The following is a 10,689-nucleotide window of genomic DNA, read 5'->3' as shown; positions in this document are numbered from 1 at the left end:
TATATATATATATATATATATATATTTTTTTTTTTTTTTTTTAAACTTGTGAAAGCATGTATGTAAAATCTTATAATGGTATGATTACCTACTTCTAGAATCTATGGGCTTATAGATGGAACCATTTTGAAAGATGTAAAAAACACAAAGTGACTGCAAGCCAGTTTTGAGGAAAACATGACACAGCGGGGTTAGTTGTAACAGGGTGTTACAAATAAGCCCCACACTGTTGAACACCAATTAAACAAAATAATTTTGGAATGTTGAGTGTAAAGTTGGAATATTTCTAAATAGAAAACGTTTTTTTATTAAAAAAATATTTTACTAGAATAATATTGCTAATAATGCAAATAAATTAATTGTATATTAATGGTTAATAATGCAAATACATCCAAATATGTTTATCCAATAGATAAATATAAACATGCTGTGCTATGTAGAATAACATTTTTTTTATTAAGTACTGAGGAAATGTACTATTTAAAGTAAACTGAATTGAAATTAATTGTGAGAAATCTGCCTTTTTAAAGCACATGGTACAACTAATCCTCTGTCTGTTACAACTTGCCCCGCAGGTGGGGTAAATAGCAACATTTTTACTCCTGGCACTTTTGGTAATACTGCACAGAAATCATAGGTCCGGCGATCTACCACCAGTGCTCTTTTGTAGAAGGCTAATGTGTTAAAATTATACTTGTGTGGTAAAAAATAATGTATGTTTAACCTTATTACTTTGTTCATTATTTGGCCAAAACCAAAAGTCTTACTTTGTGCCCCGCTCTCCCCCATTTACTCACCCCTCACTTGTTCCAAACCTGTTTGAATTTCTTTCTTCTGTTGAAAATATAAACATTTAAACACTGACTATCATAGGTGAGGTGAGGTAAGGTAAGGAAAAACTTTACTGTGCCAGTAAGGGAAATTTGTCTTGGGCTTTTGCACTCAGCTGCAGTCATCACAAACATGCTAAAACAATACAACATACAAGAAAAAAAAAAAATGAGCTCATAAATAAATAAATAAATCTACCCTCCACCCCCCAAAAAGTTACATGCCTACCCCCATAAATGAGCAAAACAGATACTCTCAGTCTGAGCCACCACTATTATTTAATAGTTTAATGCTTACTGGAAAAAGGGAATTTTTTTATTGATTTAATCTACTGCAAGATACTCTGAACCTTTTCCCAGAAGTTAACAACTCATACTCCTTGTGCATCATGTGATACGTCACAAACTATTTGTTTAGCATGTTTTAATGTGTCCTGTTCATACATATGCTGCAGTGACATCTGATCTGATACACCAATATTTTTCCATGCAGTGTGAATCAAGCGGTCTACTTTAGATCTCAGCTGCACAGACAAGTTGCCAAACCAGACTGTGATGCCGTACCGTATTAAGCTCTCAAAAACAGCCTGATAAAACATGATCATACATTTTTCATCCACTCCATGAATTCTTAGATGTTGTAAAAAGTAGTTGTTGCTGAAGCTTATGAAGAGATTGTCAACATGTAGGCTATATTCCATTTCAGTGATCAGAAAGACACCAAGATATTTATGAGCTGACCTGGGTGATGGATTGAGTATTGATGGTCACTATGATCGCCAATTCCTCTAGGGTCAAACACCATCTCTAGTGTTTGTTCTATAGTAGGCCTATTTGTTTTTTCCTATTGACGTCAATGATAGTTTCTAACATTCTTTAAAATATCTTATTTCGTGTTCAACAGAATAAAGAAGCTCATAAAGGTTTAGAACCACTTAGGGATAAGTAAATAGTGCCTAAATGTTAATTTTTGGGTAAACTATTCCTTTACCTGTTTGTTTAGAAGATGTAAAAACATGCTAAGCAGAGCATAACATAAAAGCTAAAAGTAGCCTACTTGTTACCCTTCTGCATATCTTGAGAAGAATGTTAAAACAAAACAAAAATAATTAAAGGGCACTGTAACATCAAACAAATGATATCACAGTCGTGGTGCTGGTGGTTTTGGCAGGCGTCCCGTGCGCAGACTATGAACCGCGTATCACAGCCGACCTTTTTTCTCCGCCCCGCAGCAATCAGCGCAACAAGTGCACTGATGCTGGCCAATACCGTCGCGACGCTGCCTGCAGTCATGGCTCTCTGGCTGAGCCCTTCCACCGAACCTATCCAAACTTTTTAACCGATACGGGTTGACCCTCGAAATCAGGTTGATTTATTTCGTTAAATTACATAGCCTGAAGGAGTTGGCGAGCCACGGACAGTCGCACTTTTTTACGGAAAGTTTTCTGCTTCTGCTAACGTTAGTTGTGTGACTACGGAGTGTTTGTTCACGCACGAGACGAAATATTGGCGTCTGTCTGCTCATCGTGTACTTTAAGATTCACCATTGGTTTGTATAACGATTTCCGCTAGGTTACTATGCGTAATTTGTCGGACATTGGACTGTCGGAGGAGTTAGTCGGGTCGATCGAAGCCGAGCAACTATTGTGACACCGGGCCAAGACACCGCTCAAGAAGTATGATAAAGGTAAGACTCTGCGTCTAAATAATATCTGCTTTTCGGGTTCATATGTGGGTTTTGTATGTTTTAAAATCACAACGTATGCGTGAACATGTGCGGAGAAAAGTTTGACTGCGGGTTTATCATCTTGCCAGTTCCGTTGGGTTCAAAAGAGGCTGAGGGGAGGAGGAGGGTATTGTGTATGCGTTACTATCCCACTAGTTACCATAGGGATGTGGGGGGTGTTTTCGCGCAAAGCTTGTAGGGATATCGGAGAAGTGAAGGAGGGGGTTGGTTGGGGTGGAGGTGCTTCTTAAAGAGCTTTATAGAGAGACTGAGTTCATTAAACTCACAAATAAACCAGAGTTTTTTCTTCTCTCTCTTCTGGGGAAAAAGCCCAACTTTGTGTAATCGCCTTCATTCATACCAGCTCGCTCTTAAACCTGAAATAGTTGTCTTGATTTGTCCTGCTTGAAAGCTTTTTATTGTGGTGGAACAGAAGAAGGGGATTTTTGTTTTCAGCTATGTAAGGACACAAACATGTCATGCAGTGTTTCATAGATAACTGGTTTTAAACCAGGGGTCCCTGGATCAGGTTTGATCGATATGGCTTTAACTGGGTTAAAATGGCATGCTGTTCTTAACTGACAAAGCTGATGCTTAACTGGTTGGTTAAGTAGGACTTAGCCTAAAGGGTTGGTTCCCCCAAATATTTATTTTTCAGTTTATTTACATATCCTCAGGCCATCCAAAATGTAGGTTACTGCACAGAATGATTGTTTTGCTTCATATACAGTGCTCAGCATATAGACCCCTTACAAATCTATCTTTTAAATTCATATTTTATAGAAGAAGCTATTGTTACGTCTATCATTACAATATTATATTTGTGCATACATTAGATTAGTCAGTACTAAAGCCAAATCTGGAGCTTATCTAACAAAATAATTACACTTACATTTACACTTACAATAACGGTTCTAAAACTAGTACACCCAAATGCATGTTAGAAAAATATTAAATACAAATGAACAAAAAAGGAACAATCAAGAGAAGCGAAAAAAAGAATATTTTGCTTGAATTTAATTTATTATCTTTCAATTTCTAAATATGTTTGGTGACAAAAATATTATTTTAATAAATATATCTGCTTAATAAATCTGTTTTGTTTAAATGCACACAAATAAATTGCCCATATTCACTGAGAAATATATTAAAACATATATTTTCAAAGTGGCGTGTATACTCATGCTTAGCACTGTAACTTCAATGTACTGTAGGAAGCCACAGGTATTAGTTTTCCTTACCTGTGCTTTTTGACTCTAAAGATGCCAGTAGCTGCAGTTCCTGCTGAAAATCTCCTTTACAGCTCTGTTTAGAAAAACGTATGCATACATATTGGCAAAAAACTCCAGATAGGATGTTCAATTGCTGTATTACTTAACTTTCTAATTAAAACAAAAATGTTTTTATATATTTAGATTTTATCTAATGCATTTATTCATATCTGTGTGGAATTTTCTTCCAGACATTATCTGTCCCTTAAGTAAAACATAAATACAGTAAATAAATAGTTTCTTTTTTTATATATATATTCCAAAAAGTCCTAAAATGGACTGATGGTTGATTTATTTGAGTTGTTCTGTTAAGGAGTATGTCATTCGGTTATTTCTATGATTTTTTTCCTCATTAAAAACACTTTACAAATTTACAAACCCTGTTTTTATCATTGTCCTCAGCCCAAATGAACCTGCAGCTCTTAATAGTTTTGTTATGCTGAAAACTGTTATTTAGAAAAATAAACTTTAGAAATAGCAAGTTTAAGTTGGTATCGTTCACATTAATTGATTAAAAACATGAAATTATAAATAAACTCCACAAATAAATACTATTTTACTGTTGTCCCCATGTTTCTGTCAGTCTGTCACATTTGGATTAAATTGAACATAAAATGCGTGGAATGCACCTTTAAGACTATGACATCATATGATGGAGGAGAAGCTGACATTGATCAATGAGTTCTATCATTGTATGATTTTTTTTTTTTGAGGATGACAAGCTTAAGTCGGGCCCTGTCACATTTTTCATAAGTGAAAATGTATGTTTCTGGTAGAAAGATATGAATAAATTAAAATTGCATTAAAGAATGAATGGACATATATAATCTAATTTGTCATGTATAAATAACACCATGTCTGTTCAGATTATATCACAATACAATTAATTATATTATGTTTAAATGATTCAAAAGCTTATCCACTAATCACCAACTGAGAAACTCGTGGAAATTCATCAATCAAAAAGTGTGGGAACGTACTTCTGGAAATTACGGAAATAATCAAGGTTAATTACGTTAATCTACATGCCGTTTGAAAACAAGCAGCTTTGTCATCATTACAACCAAAGTCCCAGAATTAAAGTATCTCAGCCGACACGGGGGGCCTCCACACATTGTCTTGGACAGCAGGAGAGTTTTTGAAGTCTACCGTGAGAAGTGCTGTTATGAATGCATTCAGGATTTTAATAAAACAACACTGTTTAAAAAACTGAACTTGAAATTTTAAGGCAACAAACATCAGGACATTTTTGAGTTGACTCAACTTTCAACCCATTTATTTCACTTGACAAATGTCCTGAAGTTTGTTGGCTTCATTTTAAGTTTCAACTTTTTTTTACAGTGTAGATTTTCATTTCAGTTTGTAAGTGCCTTATTTCTCATTATTTAATGTCTAAAGTCCACTAGATGTTTGTCATGCGCACACCATGTGCATCTGTCGACACCATAATTTATGGCAGATAAATGAAGCATGCCAGAATGAGAATGTCAATGCAATCTTAGTTCGTAATATGCGATAACAATTGGTTAAAAGTACAGTGTCCAGCACTTTCGCTTCTCTAAACAAATGCTTTGCTTTAAAACGTCAACACACTCAAGCGCTGGAATGCACTCCTCCACACATAATGAGGGTGTTTGCGTTATCACAAGACACGCACAAGGAATTTAATGCCTCACTGGGTGCCTCCTAATCCACGGTCGCCGTAAATTTAGGCTAAATCTCACTTCCCACCCTCTTTCTTACGATCTTACATCCTGATAGTGCAAAAATGCATTGATGCGTTAAGTGTTTAATGATGTTTTGTCAGTAGAAAGTGTCTGTTGGTGTGGGCTTTTTGTTTGAAATACTTGTTATGCTATAAACAACTCTATGAATTCAGTGCATGGATATAGGAATAGCTCACGCCAAAATAAAAGAAAAATCTTTCATTGATTTGAATGACTGAATTTGTTCCCTGAAAACAACAGATTTTTGACATATTCTAGGTGTTTCCTTATAAATTGCAATAAAGGTAAATGAGAATTGGCTTCAAAATGATCAAACAATTTCTATAAACAAAAGTTGTTGATGTGAATTTCTTTGCTATATTACAAGCGTTGTGTGAGGTAAAAATATGAGTACATTTCGACTTCAGCACTAGCTGTTCTCTCTGGGTTCATGGCAGTTCAAATGACGCAGGGATGACAAACAAACAAAATCTTTTGAGTCTGAGCTTTTTAGTGAATCGCAGTTGATACAACTTAAAAAAAAACATGTCTGAATGGTCTGTTAGCAAACCAGACTGATCCCATTCTTGGGTTCAGCTTACTGATTCAACAACTGTTTACAGACCATTGGCAATGAAAATCATCAGTGAATAACGTCTTTAAACTTGTTTCTTTTACAGAGCCTTCAGACTTGTAAAAAATGTGGACAACTACTTTTCTAAAGAATTTTGCATCATATATAAGCTTTAAAACATCAGCCTCTTTTCACTCATAAATTGCTTAGAGATGTCACAAATAATCTTAAGCAGCAAATAACACTAAGCTATACTTCAGTCATCCATATTACACAACGGTCCACTCACAGTCCTTATGTCATCATCACAAGGGTCTGTAGATGTTTGCACTGAATGTATCCACTTTCAGTTGGTTCTAGACTAGACAAAAATGCATTTGATTGGACTCATTTTTAAGCACAAGCAATCATGTTGTTGAAAGTGTTGAAACAAATACTATACTGTCATAATATAGGATTGTAATGGATATGTTGTTAAGCGATAAAACTTCACTGTTTTCTCCCAAAACACATGGATAAGGATTATGATTGATGTAACTTTGCTTTTCTATTTAGTTGTAATGACCAGTGGATCAGATTTTTACTTGCTCTGCCAATACTTTCACTTGTCCTTCCAAAAAAAAAAGTTAATAGATATTTCTCAGCCACAAATAAAAAAAAAAGTGTCAAAATGTTTGTAAATCTTGAATTTCAATATTTAAAAAAAAGTTAATAAATGTATAATGAGCAAAATTCAAAGTGTTTTGCAAACAAAAGTAGCAAAATGTGCAGGTATTTTATTGCAAACAAAAGATGGCTGACCTGCCAAATTGACGGCAAACTGTACAAAACATCTTTTTTTTTTTTTAGTCATGGCGTACCCTTGTAAATGTTCGAAACAAATGTTTAACTTTTGCATCATCACTTGATGTTGCCGCCATGTTGCTGTCTCTTTGCTTTACTGGTTTTTACGGAAAAAATTACATGCTCACAACATCCAGTCAGATAAGAGGAACCGAGAAGGTAGCATTTGAAGGCTTCAAAACACAGACTGTTTCTCAATTCTGACTGTATTTGCACCCAATTTACAAATAGTCACAGGCAAATTAAACTTTAGGGACAGGACATCAGGCCAGTAACGATCCTGTCTACTGTCTCGAGCATCTCACACACTGGCCCTGGGCCATCGGGCAGTCCTTTTTGTTGAGCCCTGCATTCTAACATTCACACAGAACACATTTTTCTATTCCAATGTGCTGTACATTTTCTATGTAAATGCTCTTGATGTGAACGTTTATGTTTTACATTTCACACTTTTACAGCACCTTGCAAAGGAAAATTTCAGCTTTTAGACCCAGTGCCACTCATCAATGTCAGTTCCAAATCAGTTGACCAATCAGAAGATCTCTGAGGGTCAAACATTACAAGCTATTGCTATTTACAATAGCAAGTTGATATGATGGCTTTTTTATTTAATGGCAATGTAGGGAAGGCAGTTTTGCAAAAATCATTCCCGAGTGCTACATCTTTTGTTTTTAGATTCAGTGTGAATGGCCCCTTACCTTGCTTACTTATCTAAAAACCAAAATAATGCTTTTTAAAATGGAAGTTGAATTCACAAAAAATGCCCCATTACAACACATAGCTATTGCTAATAAATAAGTGCATCATCAAAAATGTCAAAAAATATATATTTTAGCAAAGTTGTGATAGCAAAATACAGAAAATAACCCTTACAGCAAAATGGAAATGCAGTAGCATATCCGTGTCTGTCAGAGCATCTGATGGTGCAAACTGCTTCAAACTATATGTTTTATATTACACCTGCTATATTATCAACTGGATTATGCAGTTTCCCCGCAGCTGCTCACTCTGTGTCCTTCACTACTTTCAGATGTGCTCCAATCAAATTGAACGACATTGCATACCATTTGAGTTAAAATATATACAAACAGAAAAGCAAACAATAGTTGCATCGATAATGAGCCAGTTTTGGCAGAAAGCAGTGAAGCATCAATACCCTGTTTTGGCACTCTATCACATCCCATAATCATAATATAGTTAATAAGCTGCCCATTTAAACACTTTCAACCACATGATTGTTTGTGCTTCAAAAGCAGTGCGATCAAATGACATTTGTTGACTACTGTAGAAACAACTAAAAGTGGACAAGTTAGAATTTTTTAGAACCTGTCTAAATATTTTTAGCAAATATTCAACTTAGCTCCCCTCTCTATTCAGTACGTGTGCATTTCACCGAACGCTCCAGTGAGCATGTGACTAAATAAGACGGAAGGGTCTCTAAAGAAATATGAACACAAGTGGTCACAAGACATTTGAAAGCATGAGAATACGGATATGGAAATTTTAATGCTTTTCCGGTAATCATTTGGCATAGAAACAAGGTCTAACTTGTTCATCCATAGCCAAGTATACTTTTTAAGTTGTGCAGACATGTCCATGTGTTAGACAGAGAGGAATGCAGAGAATATAAGATAAACAAACCTTTAAATATTGCATGAAAGGCTGACATTAGATTTTTTTCTAATTATTGGATTATAGAGCCAGATCAGGCTCAAAAATAAAACATTTACAAAAAAAAGTTCATACAAGCACAGCATAGTTCATGTTTACCAAATCCATTTTATAAATTCAAAACACGATTCATAAATGCAACATAATTTGTGAATTCACAAGTATAAATCATAAATATTTTCCCCAGATTAATTGGATTTGTGTATTTATGAATCGTGTTTTGAATTCATAAATTAGATTTTTGTATTTATGAATCCTTCTTTAATTTTACCAATTGAATTTGTGAATTTTTGAATCGTTTTAAACTTACCAACTGGATTTGTGAATTTTTTAATCATGTTTTGATCTTACGAACGGGATTTATGAATCGTGTTTTGAACTCATGAACTGGATTTGGGTATTTTTAAACCGTGTTTTGAATTTACAAATTGGATTTTTGTAATTTTGAATCGTGTTTTGAACTCACTAATTGGTTTTGTGTATTTTTGAATTGTGTTTTGAGTTTACGAATTGGATTTGTGTACCTATGAATTGTGTTTTGAATTCACAAATTGGATTTTTGTTTTTATGAATCTTGTTTTAAATTAATGTATTAGATTTGTCTGTTTATGAATCGTGCTTTGAATTTAGGAAATGGATTAGTTTATTTATGAATCCTGTTTTAAATTTACAAAAATTAGATTTTTGTATTTATGAATCATGTTTGAACTTACGAATCGGATTTGTGTATTTTTAAATCGTATTTTGTATTTACTGGTTAGACTTGTGTATTTTTTAATCATGTTTTGAATTTACAAATTGCATCTTGTAAATGTGAATTGTGTTGTGGATGTAGGAATTCTATTTTGTAAATGTATTATTATTTAGACTGATCTAGCTCCATATTAAATAACTAAACTTTTTAATATTTACTAAAATGTCATATTTATACATGATATCTTCATCCATGAGATTTTGAAAAGTATAAATAATAAAGCATAATATAGTTTATTAATCTCACACTTTTTATTAGTGTTCTGTCTCTTCAAATGCAGTTTACATAAGCCCATTCAAGTTTCACATGCACAGTGAAAGTTCTGACCTTTCCCTAAAGCTTAGCAGGTTTTTTTGGACATACTCTCTTCCTTTATACGTTCTCACCAGTGGACTTGGAGCAAACAAATGCAGGTCATGAGACAGCTGAGATGAATAGGGTGTCAAATGTAGCATTACTTGATGCGTCCCTTAAAGGCGGCAGGGTGTGTCTGCCTCCAAACTGGGCTTCTTGTTCTCACTGACAAAAAAAGGAGAACTGGGTCGTAATATGGTCGGTGGTATCAGTAACCAAACAAAAATAATAAATCTCTTCAGTCTCCAGTGTGCTTTCATCCATACGCCAGCCCTACTAGATTGATTTAAGAGGTTATTGCTGCAGTCAACAGGTTTTTCTCTCTACACACGCAGAGCATGTGTCTTTGTGTGTGTGTGTTTGACAGTATGCAGATATATTGATGCTAGTCCAGACTGATAAAGCCTCATAATCAGATTAGGACTGGGAGAGAGGGGTGCTGCTGATAACATATGTGGGTTTGAGCAAGTGCAGTCTTGTTCAGAGGGATGAGGAAAGATTGTACCCGTGAACATTTTGTCCATTCAAGTCCTTCTCAGCCAGTGGCGGGATCGTCAATGGGTGAGTGAACTGAGATCTCTGTAAACTTAGTGTATTATTCTTATAAGGATATAAATAAAGCAGAAAGTCTGGATTGCTGAAGGGTGGTGCTGCCAAAATGAAAGCAGATTGTTGGAGTCAGTCTTCTAAGTAGTTAAATAAAGAAAGCGTAGGCTTCATTCCACAGTGTAGTGACAGCATGGTAAGACTTGCTTGGCTTGATGGACAGATTGTAAAAACTGGTGTGGTCGGTTATTCTTAGGAATGTCCTTAGTCAGAAAGCATCATTTTGAGCTTATGTGGATTTATTTGTGCAGTACAATGTCATCTTTCACAGATAACGCCTTCATTGAATGGGACCGCTAAAAAGTCATTGTTAATACTCACCATCATGATGTTTCAAACCCGTATGACTTCATT

At 34.9% G+C, this 10,689-nt stretch overlaps 2 protein-coding genes across 4 annotated transcripts in view; one reads left to right on the top strand and one right to left on the bottom strand.

The window, feature by feature from the left end:
• The window catches only part of ropn1l (rhophilin associated tail protein 1-like), a 193,175-nt gene that overhangs the window by 117,378 nt on the left and 65,108 nt on the right, over positions 1–10,689 (bottom strand). The window lies entirely within an intron of this gene.
• spata13 (spermatogenesis associated 13) overlaps positions 2,095–10,689 on the top strand; it is a 37,269-nt gene continuing 28,674 nt past the window's right edge. For 2 of the 3 annotated variants that reach the window (XM_087309479.2, XM_087309481.2), the window contains exon 1: positions 2,095–2,517. In XM_087309479.2, the coding sequence (XP_087165605.1) occupies positions 2,509–2,517 (9 nt within the window). In that variant the 5' untranslated portion in view covers positions 2,095–2,508. Of the gene's footprint in view, positions 2,518–10,250; positions 10,291–10,689 lie in introns of those variants that run through there. The other variant, XM_087309480.1, reaches the window with a different exon arrangement.

This window comes from Danio rerio, chromosome 24 (assembly GCF_052040795.2).
Source record: "Danio rerio strain M-AB ecotype USA chromosome 24, GRCz13ab, whole genome shotgun sequence".
In the NCBI taxonomy this organism is placed as follows: Eukaryota; Metazoa; Chordata; class Actinopteri; order Cypriniformes; family Danionidae; genus Danio; species Danio rerio.
The sequence above is the reverse complement of the archived record's forward strand: the minus strand, read 5'-3'. Positions and strand labels throughout refer to the sequence as shown.